The 15,271-nt window shown below is 32.2% G+C and overlaps 1 protein-coding gene across 2 annotated transcripts; it reads right to left on the bottom strand.

Moving 5' to 3' along the window:
• Positions 1-237: 237 nt before the first annotated feature.
• LOC145569186 (cation/H(+) antiporter 18-like) lies at positions 238-8,299 on the bottom strand. 2 transcript variants are annotated; one of them, XM_081628542.1, is made up of 5 exons: positions 8,135-8,299; positions 5,611-5,677; positions 4,361-4,558; positions 2,050-3,051; positions 238-1,964 (listed from the first exon to the last, which is right to left on the bottom strand). In XM_081628542.1, the coding sequence occupies exons 3-5, from the start codon at positions 4,550-4,552 to the stop codon at positions 753-755; spliced, it is 2,406 nt and encodes an 801-aa protein (XP_081484668.1). In that variant the 5' UTR covers positions 4,553-4,558; positions 5,611-5,677; positions 8,135-8,299; the 3' UTR covers positions 238-752. The 2 variants fall into 2 exon arrangements, with proteins under 2 accessions (XP_081484668.1, XP_081484667.1); XM_081628541.1 differs by having other exon boundaries at positions 4,361-4,612.
• Positions 8,300-15,271: the final 6,972 nt, after the last annotated feature.

The following is a 15,271-nucleotide window of genomic DNA, read 5'->3' on the forward strand; positions in this document are numbered from 1 at the left end:
AAGGTAACTTGCATAAATATCATCTAAGGTTAAGATATACACCTAGCATATTCTCCATATGTTTAACATTGAAAATCACATTTGTTCTGGTTTCTTTAAAGTGGATATTATTTCCTTCTGAACTTCCAAAAGCATGTGTTGCACTCTAATAATCTGACTGCTACTACTAAATGTATAAAGGATTTTTATTCTACAAAATACGAAGGCAGATATTATCAGATAATCATGACCCTTGAATCATACATCTTGAAATAGACATTACAAAAACAAATGAAAATTCACAAGTGAAGAGAGTACTAACTATTTCATAATTTTGTCATGAAATTAATTAAACGAAGGTATTATGTTTAACAATCACAATTCACATGGATAACAACTTATTGGGTGCAAGAATATGAAAAGATACATTTCATGCCAAAGTTCAAAATCCATCATTTAATTGGAGGGAGTGAAATACTCCGAAGCTGCATGATACAACTCTTTTGCTCATATACAGCTTGTGGTTGTGAAAAGCCCAAGCTTCACTTCAGCTCAGTGACTTACCAGATTTTTTTTACATAAATGCCTTGATATCTTCATAAAAGTCGGTCCAACAACTTTGGAGAAGACTATAAACCAAAGAAGTACTGTCGAAATTTTTACTTCTGAATTCTTTGGTTGAGATTATGGATTATCTACATAATATCTACTTCGCAGACACTGAGCAACGAGCAGAAGAATCAGTTCTTAAGGACATTACTCGGCTCAATCATTTATTCAGTTTCAGTCCCATCAGTTGGCTCTTCCATATCTATGGATACTGTCCTTGAACCACCACTGTACTGATGCATCACTAAAACTGAAGCATTTGTTGAGACATCCTGAGAGATCAAGAACCCCCCAACTGGGCCTATTTCAGGGTACTCTGTCTTTACATTGATACTGAAAGTAGCAGCCGCCATACCTTCAGGTGATCTTCCAACCAAGATCATATGACAACGGCTAAATTCCTTGATTATTTCGATAGTTTCAGAAGTTGCTTTCACTACCCTTTCTTCGTACTTAACTGACCCGTCCTTGGACAATTTTTGTTTAATAGCATCAAGGGCTTCTTCGTCAGGTGCCTTGGAGTGTTTACTGCTGCTACTACTATCACTCACATCGATAGCCACCATTTCACCTCCTTCCATGTTGGGGTCTGCCCTGAAGTGGACTACAATCAGGGTAATCCCGGGGTGCTCAGACATTCGTTGACCAAGGGCCAATGCCTCGCGATCATCAGGTCCACCAAAGAAAAATACAGTTATAGTAGAGTCGACATTGCTTGCTGACACGTGCGAAGAGCCACCAAGCCCTCGGTCTACTAGGATACCAACTGAGCAAGGAGCATTTTCTAGGACCTTTTTGTTGATTACTCTATATTCATGTCTTGTGGTTTCCAATGAACCATCAACCTTCTGGTGCTTGTGGAAGGGAAGGATAATGAGTGCTGCCGTCTTGCTCTCAGCACTAGCACATATGTCTTCATGCATGTTAGAAAAGTGGGAGATTGCGGTCATTGGCCTAATTTGGACACGGCTAAGCTGTCCATACGCCTCAAAGGCCACTACAACTTGGTCTGAGTCTGACTGCACCCCCTTATTCCAGAAGGGAAGACCGTTGTTTCGAGCTTTGTGAACCATCCGAATAGCAGAAGACCTTTCAGAGAGCTCCATGAGATGCATTGCATACACCGTGAGCCCTTCTTTATTCTCTGTTCCTCGGGTTGCTTCAATTAAGTTGATCATTGTAGGGATGGTCCTTCCACTATGGAAGCATGCCATGATCCTGAGTTGAGTACTAGGGTCTTTTCTTTGAACTGTTCTTAGCTTATACATGCGTCCTCGCTTAGCTGGTTTATACACCGCCATCACGATTGGTGTTGTCATGAATGTGGTAACTAGGGCCATCAGAACCATTATTGCAAAGGTTTGATCATTTAACACCTAAAATGATCAGCTAGAAGTTAGATTAGGGTTTGTAAATAGAAAACAAGCAATTAATAAACCAAGGATAAGATGTAACAAGTACCTTTCGATCTTTGCCAATATTCAGAACAATCAACTCCACCAAACCCTTGCTGTTCATTAAGACCCCAAGAGCAACAGCCTCACTAAGAGGCACTTTACAGAGGCGCGAAACAACAATAGTCCCAACAACCTTGCCAAAACAGGCAGTTAGTATAACAAGAAGTAGAAGTCCCCATGACTGAACCCCTTGAATGGTGGCAACATTTGTTTTAAGGCCACTCGAAGCAAAGTACAAAGGAAGGAGGAGGCCTGATACAAGATCCTCCACCTTTTCTACCAAGGCACTCGCAAATGACCCATCCTTTGGAGCTAGAATTCCAAGAACAAATGCCCCAAAAAGTGCATGAATTCCAATAGTATCGGTCACAAATCCAGCTGCCAAAACTGCAGCTAATGTACCACAGATGTAAATTTCATCCACGGGCTCTCCATCAGGGCAATGCCTGGCCAACCATTTAAAGATGGGTGGAACTATAAGAATACACAAGCCAACAAACGCGGCACCACACAAGAACACCCACAATGAAATAAGAGGAGATTTTCCGGTGCCAGAGAGAGCAATAGCAAGAGCAAGGAGAATCCAGGCTGCCACATCGTTGACTGCAGCAGCTGACATGGCCATACGGCCTACATCAGTGGTAAGGAGCTTAAGCTCAGCTAAGATACGGGCTAAGACAGGGAACGCTGTGATAGAGAGCGCGACCCCCATGAATACAATGAAGGGGCCTTGGCTAACTCCTTTACAAATAGTTGCCCTGAGAATAAATGATGTACCAATTCCCATACCGAAAGGCAAACAGATGCCTGCAAGAGCAATACTCATGGCTTTCTTCCCTGTTCGACGCAATGCTTTGGGATCCAATTCTAGGCCAACCAGGAACAGAAAGAAGATTAGGCCGAGATTAGCAAGTGTGTCCAATACTGGCAGACTCTTAGGAGGGAATATTGTTTGTAGGAATGCTTCGCTACGACCAAAGGCAGATGGGCCTAGTAACACTCCACCCTGTTAAAGCAAGAGAAACACAACATTAATCATTTATGTCTCACTTCTTCTGAAGATTAAACTCAAAAACTTTTTATTTAGGCCATTATCGTCTTAGTACATGCTTTTATTCTTATAACATGAACAAACTATGCAAACTAATTATATTTCATTATTTTTCCATCCAGTCCATCTTATGTGCAGATACAGAACACAGTCAATAAAATCATAACTTCAGAAACATCATATACTGTAAGCAGATCATCCAATACAACGAAAGAAGTCGTAAGTCATTATTTTATAAGTAAAGGTCAACAGCAGAACAGAAAAACATTTCAGGTTCAGTTGAAAGTTAACCAGAATTGCAAGAAATTCCTACTTTCCAGAAAGATAGAAAAAAAAAGGTAGGATGATGGTGTAAAATTTACTACATCATTTATAATTCCGTCCAAATTTATATAATTTTTGTGCAAAGGTTTAGTTAATCTTAAGCAAAGAATCTTTAGTAAACGTCACCTCTTTCTTTAAACTTCTTATTGCAATCATTATACAAAACACTAACATAGTAACATGTTTATTATTTTCCAATAAGTTAGTGTGTACTTTCTGTTTCAGAACTATAGGAGGTTACTTTCTGCTAATAATCGTACGTTGTTCACTTGTCTGTGCTCAAGTGTTGTTAGAATAATTCCCTCTTTAAACTAATCGCGTGTTCTTTTATCATTTCTTAAGTTCGTGCTTTCTACTTTTCCCAGGTTTCTGTGCATTACTTCCTAACATTAGGATAATAAACTAATGTTAGTGCCTAAAGACAGTTTTAGGACGACAAATGAGAGCCTCAATAATGAAAAAAACACTATCTTTAGGCTTTGATAATTTAACACTTTTCAGGATTTATTTTCAGCCGTTACTTGAACGAAAGTAATAAGTTGTTGATTATTGCAGCACTATCTGAGATCATCAATAAACCATGACAATAGATTCTTGGGTTCGAATATTAAACAATTGCGTACGTAACAAACATCTCAGGGTGCCAATTACAGAGAAGTGCGTAACAATCAGAACATACTTGTATACTACACAGCCTTTTAACAAAAATAACACTTGGATGAGACCGCCTTAGTGCCTTACACTAATTTATCGTGTGAGATATTGAGACTTACCTACAAAAGTGAAGTGATTCCTAATAAAAATGTAAAAACAGTGATTCCTAATAAACTTAACCTTTGACATTATATGCATGTATACTATGATGATTCAAAACAGTCAAGAAGTACTGCTAAACTGCCAATAAACACAAAAATGTAAGTTAACATAGATTGATACTTACAATAATCTCAGCAATCACACGAGGCTGCCTCAACGGTCTTAGCAAGAAAGCCAAGGTACGAGTGAGAACAATCACAAGGATTATTTGAACGATAACAAGGGGGAGAGCATAATCAAGAGGGTTCTCTCCTTGGAAGACTCCGGTTGAGGTAGCCTGCATCGGCTTTGGACAAGCAGTACCATTTTGAGCCATTTCGAGCTAGAGTTATGATCAGAACAAAGAACAGAAACTGATTAATCCCTTTATAATGCCCTGTTTATACGTGTAAAAACTCGTTAGCCTAACTTCCCATGCACAATAATCCTAGACACATTGAACAAGCAATTTATATACTTTTAACTCGATCTTGATTGTATAATATGCTTATAGAATTCCAAGAAATATGCAAAGAAAATCCTCAAAGCAAGATTATGCACGAGAAACCAGATAGTTAGTTGTTAATACAAGAAAAGGTAGATAATAATAACTCATCTTCTCAGGTGTTATGATTTATATAGTTTAAGTGTGTACATAAAAGTCCACAAGAAGCTAAAAAACATGTGATCACAGCTAACAAGTTAGCTTAAAACTATCTTCTTTTATCTCTCCTTTTTTCACCACTAGCCATATTATTTGCATTTCCTGTGACATACTAATGCAGTTGGGTGATGCTTAATCACAAGTCAAAACAATCACACGGTGGTTTTTCGTAAAAATCGCCTACCATATTTGCCTAATTTACATAATAATCACATTGTTCTGATGTACAAGTTATGGATTCGTTAGTTATTGCATTGATATTAAATTATGACCATTATTACATCGATGTCATATGAAATGGAAGGAGTATAAAACGAGTCATAAAAGGCCCATGACCAATATGGGTCACGTTTCATATTGTGTTGGGCTCATTGGCTACCTAGAGTGTTTTATTTCATTTATTTATTTACTGCATTTATAATTTTGTCATGTTAATTTGTGAGCCGTCTATTGTATCTACTTATGTTAGTATTTGAAAAGGCATAAACTGTGGGAGGGACTCATGTCGTGTTTACACAACCCATATCGTGAAATGAACTATAGGGAGCAACAAATTTCAAATACATCAGGCATACAACAATAGAATATGGTACTAATTTGTGTAAGTTATTTTGTTCAAATGTTCAAAGTAAAATCATATATGAGACAATCTCGCAATTATTAAATAACAATTTTAACGTCTCACAAGAAGTTAACGTGAGATCATATTAAGAATCTCAACCAAAACTTACTCGAATTACTTGTGCATCATTTCCTTGTAAAGATAAAAGTCCTATGATGATTTTGAAATTAAGATACCTGTCACAAACATAAACTACAGTCAAATAATAACACCTAGTATATTTTTAACAATAAAATAAGCTTATAATAAAATAAAATAATGGAAATAAAATCCTTCTTAAGTTACAAGAAAGTTGTCCAGATTCATACTAATGGTGCACTGTAGTTATGATCCGTGAGTTGACCAAATTGAAATTGACTTTATTGCTAAAAAACAAAACAAGATTGTTATCATTTTTTATTTGAAAAATAAAAGTATCACTAAATTCTACAGTATTAAGGAAATTTCTGACAAGTTGATTATTCCCCACATTTAAGGAAAGATCGGAAAATGAATTATCTAGCTGACTAATAACTCATTCCCATGAGATTGAGATGAGGCCATGATACCCCATATTTTTTTAAAATTTAAATATTCGTTTTGTACTATTTATATACTCCCTTCGTCCCTTTTTAACATTCTTATTTGTAAAATTACACGGGAATCAAGGAACTTGGAATAAAACAAAGATCAATAAAACAAAGTATAATGGGAATTACAAGACATTAATTGATGTCTTTGAGTAAAACAAAGATAGAATAATATTTAATACTGCACATGTCATCAATCTTTTGAAAAGGAAAAGGACCAATAACATTTTTTGGTGGAAATAAAAGAACCAATCATATTCATCTAAATTGATGCACATGGATTCTAAAAATAAGAGTGAGAATTAGAGTGAGAAAATAGAGAAAACATTAATTACAAAATAGAAAAATAGGGATAATTTGGAATATTTGGTAAAAATTTACTTACTAAAAAAGAAAAGTAGGAATGTAATTTTAAAATACTCAAAAAGAAAAGCAGGAATGTAAAAAAGGGACGGAGGGAGTACGAAGGATTCTTTTCCTAATAAGGTAAAATGCTTACAGAGTTACAAATATAAGGTTACTTTAAAATAACTTAATTAAAGTTTTAGAAATTAACAAATGAATTATGATTATAAATTTATCACCCATTCACCATAAGTGCTTGCTAGTCTTACAAACAGGGCCGTCCTAATCATTTTAGGGGCCCTGTTCAAACCCTAGAAATTGGGCCCTAGTAAAAAGTATAAAAATTTTTTTTTTAAAAAATCACTCTGTTATTCTGTATCACTCTATCAGATACAAGTATTACTTTTACAGTATTTCCATATTCAATATACACCATTTATTTAACCAAAAAAAAAAAATCCACCATTTTAAACAAAGCCCAAAAATAATCAACAGTATATGCAAAGGGGATTGAACCAAGGTTTGCCGCAACAACTAATCTACTATAGAGACTACTTGTTTGCTACAAGTCTGCAACTCGGCAACTCACAAATTCATAATTAATCAAACATTTCTTTGACTTTCTATCTTAAAAATGGTAAAATGGCAATAATAAGCTTATAGCAAAACTAAAGATAGGAAATTCATTACCATAAAAAAAAAAAAAATTGCCGTCAAAATAACGACAGTTAAGAGATCTAACTATGGGAGACACGAAATTAATTCTTCCATTAGAAGCAAGAAAATCTTTGTAATTGATTGAGAAAGGAAAAATTTAATTGGAAAATTGGGAAATTTGGGTTAAATAAGAAAATTAATGAATAATTATAATTGAATGAAGGAAGATGGAAGGTTTTAAAACAATTTAAGGTAATTAAGAGAATTTTACGGAAGTAAGCGTTGTACTGGAGTAAATGAATGGGAGAAAGATGGGATGTTGACGATTAAGCGTTCAAAGTCAGACACTTTTCTTTTTCTTTTTTTTTTTTTAACAACATTGGGCTCTATACAAATTGGGCCCTCAATATTTTGGGGCCCTGTGCTAAGGGTTTGCACAGGCCCTTAGCCGGCCCTGCTTACAAAAGTTTATCAAAATACGAAATATATGCAAATAAGTAGTTTTTTTTTTTTTTTTTTTTTTTTTTTTTTTTTTGTGAGGGCAATGCAAATAAGTTAATTAATTACTTGTATTAACTACAAAATTAATACGGAGTAGTAATTTTTTTTTTTTTTTTTATAAAAAAGTCTTTAAGGAGTAAATCTAACGGATAACCAAGGGCATAATCGTCAAATCAGCTCGAACTTAAACACCGTCCTATGCATGATAAGCGATTAACAAGTGTATGTACAACACCTACACGCTGAATTCTTCCTTCACTATCGGCCTACTAAAATGTCAACAATACCCTCCAACAACCAAATGTGTTCTTATGTTATTTTTACCATATTATCGCAAAATTTTCATTTAGGGATATATAATGAGACGTCACAACCTAAATCATCCTTTCAAATGATATACAACGATTCGAATACGATAGTCGACATGCTTCAATTCATTTTGAACCATTTTTAAAGAATGAACATATAATCACAAGATAAAATAATGTATTGCATGATGAGGATTAATTCAATGTTTAATATGGAGTAATTAAGTAAAGAAGAGAGAGAATGAAAGTAAACCTGAAGATCGATTATGTTGCTGTAATCCAAATTGTGCGCTTTTCTACGGTATAATCTTGTGTTTTATTTTTTTGGTTTAATGATTTCTTAACTATTTATTTATTTATACAATTCTTTGAATTTAAATGAGAGGAAAAAAAAAAAGAAACAAAAGAGAGAGTAGAAGATGACGAACAAACAAGAGCTTAAAACACTGAAAACAAACAAAGTTCCGTTTAAATAGAACCGCGTATTATGTAAAAAGACGGTTTTGCCCCCCTGTGACAGGCTATATTACCATCTTTAGAAACTTCATAAATCTAAGTACTTGGAGTAATTATTTATTTTATTGTGATTGACGAAATTACCCCTATGAGTGGGACTTTGATCTCCGAGGTTTTGGCAAAGGTTATTTGGTTTTTGACAACTATGTGGCTTTCATTATTTAACTATTTTAAGTAATTAAACAATAATTAAGCAAATTAAGTTTGCTTTCTTTGTGCTTTTTTGGCCTATTTTTACTCATCTTAGTACTAATTTATTTTGCAGGTTGCAACTGCTGGTACTACCTAGTAATCTAGAAGTATAAATTAATGAAATTATGTTTGTAATATTCTCCATATATAGTAAGAGATTAATAATGTTTAGAAGTGGTACAATATTTTAAAACCTAGATGTGGAAGTGGCCAATTATATAATCTACATTAAATTATTTCTCTAATTTGTTCTTTCAATTACAAGTATGTATAATATCATTTGTTGTAATGTAAAATATTAATTTTTTATTTGTTAGATTGTCGCGTGAGATGAGTTATTGTTTAAAAGTAAAAATAAAAAATAAAAAAAGAATATTTTTTTTTTTTTTGGTATATTTAGCGATTAATAGAAGGGCTAGGGGATTATTACACCTTTTTCTACATGCAACCCACCTAGCTAAAGCACAATGGTTTTTGATTTCTTTTAAATTTTATTAATAATTGATGATGTCATGTGTCTAGCTAATGAGGAAAACTATTAAGATTAAAGTAACAAATGTATAAACTTACACTATAGATTGAGAGGGAGGAATAGCACAGTTGATTAAAGCTTCGCTCTTGGTTTTAGGAATGGTTTTAAGAGGTTATAAGATTGATTTTCATTATCCGTCTATGTGGCTCGCTTTCTAAACAGGTTTCTTCACCCGAAATATAAGGTGTTCTCATGTGAAACTTTAAAAATTTGCTCTGATCAGATGAATATAGTCTGATTTGATTTGAACCATCTCTTATTTCTCTAATACTTTGCTTGACTAAGGTCCTGTTTAGTTCACCTGATTTTTGCTTATCTAATCTGATCTTTTTATCTGATGTGACCAATCTTTGACCTTAAGTGTATAATAATCTATAAGGTAAAAATATATCAAGTGGGACCTTGTTAGATACGTAATAATGTGTACTTTATTAATATGTAATTTTCAAAAAAAATAATTCATTACGAAATTAAAGATATTTAGCGATAAAAAATTACACATAAAACAATGATCTAATTTGAACTTATTTTTTTTTATCTGAACTTATTTTTTCTGAAATAAGTAAAAATAAGGTGAACTAAATAAGGCCTAAAGTTGTACATATGCTAATGGAAGAACATATTAAGTGATGTCTTGTTAAAATTTACCATTAAATTGACAATGATAAATATCTATGATTAGATTAACATAACGTAGACGAAACCTATACCGTCCTTGATTTCTCTTAGATCTTGGAAATTAATGATTAATTAATAAAGAACTTATAAATAAGTGGTTATAAATTATTATTACCATTCAAAAAAAATACTCATTATCTTTCATTTATATTTCCAGAATAAACTGCACCAAAGGGTTTCCAGAAGGAGCTGGTTAACATGATTTCATCCTTTCTTTTCCGGCGGTTTAATACTTAGCTTCTACAGTATTATTTTGTGTGTTTTGACTAGTTTTGTGTATTTTATCTCTATTTATTTTTCGACAAACAAGTTATGATAACTTCAAATACGGTAAGTTTAAGAAAATAAGTTCAAATAAAGGTTAATAAGTTTAAAGGTTAAATTAACAATAAAATAAGTTTAGATAAATTAAATTTAAGAGTGTTATATTTTTTAGATTTTCACTAATCTGAACTTATCTTATCTTATTATAAATTAATAAAACTTTGTAATTTTACTTGGGTAATACTTATCATAACTTATTATTATGAACTAAACTTATCTGAATTTATTACAGTTGGACAAAGTAAAAATAAGGTGAATAGAACATGCTCTAATCAAGTAATTAAAATTGAAAATAGACAATGATGTTGGGTAGATCTCAAATCATGGGTATGTATCACCCCAAAGGCCCCAATACATGCATAATGTAAATAAATGTTTGCAATCTCTATTGTAATCTAATATAATCACCATTTTTTCCTCCCATTTATTTATATTTAAAAATATGATGCATTAGTCTCTAGACTCTCTACAACAAATGCATGCATGTTATTCCAGTAAAATAGGAAGAAATTGAACCATAGAATTGAAGTCTTGGTCTTTGTATGCCTAAATGAGGTTTCATATCCCGTTCAAAAAAAAAAAAAAAAAGAGGTTTCATATTGTGAAATTTGTAGGTAAGAAAAAATATAATCACATTGTTAAATTTGTCTCAATATTTTTATTTTTTTACTCAAATAATTAGAGATATTTAAAACTGAACATGTGTATTGTGATGCATAAATAACTGTAGTACTCCGTAGATTATAAAATAAGCAAGTCTTTTTAATTTGTTCTATCACATATTCACGCTTTCAAAGAGAGTTGATTCAAATGGGAAAAAATGTTGATTGTTACGCACAATGAGATGATCATTTGACTTTTTCTTTTTTTCTCTCTTCTCTCTCCTCTCTTCTCTCTCTTCTAGGGTTTTAGTTTTGTTGGCCGTTTAAGTCGAAAATAGTCTAATTTTCGACCCTTTTTCTTTAATTCAATTTTTTTTTTTTTTGTTTTGTTTTGTTTTGTTCTCTCCATCTGTGAGAGTCTGTCCCAATTTTCTGAGTTTTTTCCAATTTTCTGGGATTTTGATTCTCATCCATGGATGAGAATTTTATTTTTAGGGTTCTTATAATAATTGGGAAGGTGATTTGGATTCCTATGGATCGGGAATTTGTCATCAATCGGTCGATCAAAACATCAGCGCAGATTGCGGAGGTCTCAACTTGGAAAGATGCAAAGACATCAAAAATCATTGCTCGCGTCAAGCTTGAAGCGGTAGAATAAGAGCTATGCTAAATATGCAAAATAGTTATGATTTTGATTGTAAAACTTATGATATTTTCTCTGAATCTGTGGTTTACAGATCTTTATTATTATAAATGCCGTATGCCTATTATTTAATGATATTATTATTTCCCATCAAAAAAAAAAATGTTGGTTGTTTTTGGTGCAAAGGGAATGGGGAAAAAAATGTTAGTGGGCGATGGATAAATTTGTACTCTTAAGGGAAATGCCCTACCTTTGACGGATATGCCCTTAGGTCTTAAGCGCTCATTTAATTTATGCCTAATCAAATTTGTACTCTTAAGTTATATTACAAATTTAATTTTTTTCCCCTATTTTGGTGCTAAATTAATTCACACATGTTTATTAATATATGAACATGCATATTTACGCAGTCACGTGTAAAACCTGGAGTCTTGGATAAGGCTTATTTCATATGCATGTGAGAAGCATATACATGAACATATATAATCAAAAGTAAAGGTGGATTATGAAGGTTATGAAGGTAAGTAGTTAAATGAAAATGAATATTTCATATACATATATATATATATAGCTTTCACACTTGCGATAATAATAATTTAAATTGAATGATAACTCATAAAACCATACAAAAGAGTACACTAGAGTAGGTCTTGGGTTGGGTCGTACAAGCTCACGTATTGCATCATTTAAGCAAGTCATGCTTTAATGTTCGAAATTGGTCAAGAAAAAAGTTGAGTCGTGTTGTGTCAAAAAAAAAAAAAAAAAAAAAAAAAAAGGTGCACGAAGCACTTTTTTCTTAAAAATAATAATAATAAAGTGAGCGGGGTTTATTTTTACCGTACCATTTCTTTCTTATAGTGAGCGGGGTATACAATTCTAAAACTAAATTTATTATTCCAATTAGGATTATAAAGTCATTTTTTATTTGCTGAAAACGAAAATTATGGTTGACAAATTTTAACCTACGCCAAATATGGTAGAATTTGAGTTCCACTCAATTATTCAACCTGACTTCTATAGGTACAAGGTTATTGAAAGTTTGAAACCTCCTTAAATGTGAGATGAATTATCTTATTTTAGAGAAATATCAAAGAAAATATCAGAAAAACACTCCTATACTATCGGTTATCACCATCGAATTGAAGGAAGCTTTATTTTGGTACCAAGCAAGCTTAAGTTTAGTAACCCTACCCAACTTTGTTAATACCAATAGAATTTTACAGTTTGGTAGCCAGTAAGCTTTAAATTGGTCCCGGTTAAGTGGTTAACTTCAATAGATACCAAATAATGAAATAATGAAATAATCAATAGTATAATTATTACCAAATAGAATATGTTATTATTTTCTAAAATGCAACTTGATAAATTTATAAAACTTGTCACAGTTAGAACTTTCTCAATATTATAGATTTAAAGTGTACTTCGTATCTATTTAAAATGTACGTTAAGTAACAATATTAAAAAGGGACCAAGAGAGGAATTATGAACCACATACATTTGCAATAATAAGACATGAGGCCCATGACATTGAACACTCAATATTGTGAGAAGAATATTGGCTTAAGCACCATTGATGTTATACTGACTTTACGACTTGTTTGGTACTCGTAGTTGGTTATCAACAGTGGTTATGACAGTTAATTTACATGTGAAATGGCAAACAAAGTAACATCTTTATGTTCATAGTAATGCAATATTGTATTTTTCTTTATAAATGGCCACTATTATCACCCAATACCACTCCCAATTAGCTAGTAATGCATGAAAATGAAGATTTGCGAAGATGAATAGATAATCTCGAATAAGCTAGCTAGCTTCATCATACTCATAAATTTATCTTACGATATACAAATTTATATATCAATCCACAATCTCATTACTACCATTTATTAGCACTTACCAAAGAAATCATATATAATTATTATCTCCGTTTTCTATTTTTTTGCAATGATTAGATATTTTCTACTTAATGTCAATTCGCTACAAATAATAAGAAACGGAGTTGTAGTGGTTTTTTTTTTTGGGCAAGTGCGTTTTACCTCAGCAAATAGACAATTCAAAGTTTTTTCTTCAGACTTTTTCTCCACATTTTCTGGCAATCAAGCGTACATCAGTTGAGCCAAAGAACAAGTAACAAGTGTCACACAAATATAACTAAGATAATTGGAAATAAACTTTGTGTAATTCAGTAGTTAGACACATCATAATGTGCAATGTGTTCATACTGAATTTTCCAGTAATTTCTTCTTTAAATCATACCAATATGAATGGTTGTTATTTTGCAATTACAATTTGCAACAGTAGTGTATACTTTCTCTTGGACTGTAGACATTCGCTTATTATTTGTATTTATTAATCAAAAGTCACCTGAAATAGTCCCAATTTTTTTGTCTGTAGACTTCGTATTGATTGAGATGTACAGGAATCAAATGTGTGATAATTAAATTGGGACGAAAGCACTAATGTTCAAAAGGTGAAAAGGATATCCAATGTCATAGCATGCACGAAAATTTAATTATAAATTCTTAAAGAGATCGTTAATTAATTGGAACTAGTGTGTGCTCCGAGCGATACCCCAAATTGCTAGTTTGTACTTTGTACTTCTTTAATTTGATAATTGTGTTCAACTGCTTGTATAGGTAGTGTATGATCTACGCGTAGCGTCAGATGTTATGTTTTTTTTTTACCTCATACGTATTTATTTTCTAATCTTATAAACAATATATAAATTGAATAACCTCTAATTTGAAAGGAATTTATAATGTTAATTATGTGAAATTTTAAACTAGGAAAAGTTGGTTGATATGGTAAGTGTATAAGTTTTATTGGTTAGAGGTTACGGGTTTGAATCTAGATCAAACCATAATTTATTTATTTTATTAAATGAAGTTGCAAGCTTACGTGTCGCATGTACTTTGAATAGTGATATGACATAGTGACATGGTGTCATATACGTTGAAAAGTGTCACTTGGCATCGTTCCTTTAAAATTTTGACTAGCTTTTGTGAATTATCTTATGATGAAATATATTTATGTGGAGTCTTTTCAAATTTGTTTCAATGAATAGTTTCAAAACATCAATTTTATACTCGTATTTTTTACTTGTCAATAATTAAAAATATCAATGGTTGAATTTATGTTTTAACAAACATAATATAAAAAAAAATTAAAAAACCAAAAAAAACCTTCTCAACTAAAAAAAAAATAAAGTATTGTAATAAACAAGGTAAAGGCGCTACAAACTTTAAGTAGCAATTTTTCCTCCGAATCTAATATAATTACTTGCATAGTTGCATATCAATCTTAAGTGTTAGTAGGACAAATTTGATATCAAAATAGAACCAAAAAAAAAAATTATTTGTGAACATTAATTCCGTAAATCACTTTAATAAATGACATTTTTTTTGTCAACTATGTCACATGTTGGTTACTTTGCGAGAAACTATTGTTTTAGGGTGGCAAAGTTTCACTACTTAGACACTTTCTAGTTTATTATGTTGCATTTTCAAGAGGAATCAATTAAGTTGAGCAAAAGATTCCTCGGCCCCTAACTTTAAGTAGCTAAACTTCTAATAATACCAAATCACACTCAAATTAGAACTAGGTTATTGTTACTTTTCCATCCACCTTCATCATTAATCATTACACCAAATGTAATTATGTTGTTTAATGTTTCATTAATTATATACTTGTAATTGCAAAGGGAAAAGGAAGGGTAATGACTACTTATGACCAAAAGGAACGGCCATTTTTGTAATGGAGTAGTATGCAATTGAACATTAGACAAATGGGGAAATTGGTTCGCCGAGGGAAAAATTAAAAGAGTGTCCTAAAAAGGTTTTGAGCATGGATGTGGCTGGAAATCTCACTTAGGTCGGCCAAGTTTTTTATTTTTAAATTTAA

The sequence above is a fragment of the Chenopodium album genome, chromosome 11, assembly GCF_948465745.1.
Source record: "Chenopodium album chromosome 11, dcCheAlbu1.1, whole genome shotgun sequence".
NCBI lineage: Eukaryota > Viridiplantae > Streptophyta > Magnoliopsida > Caryophyllales > Amaranthaceae > Chenopodium > Chenopodium album.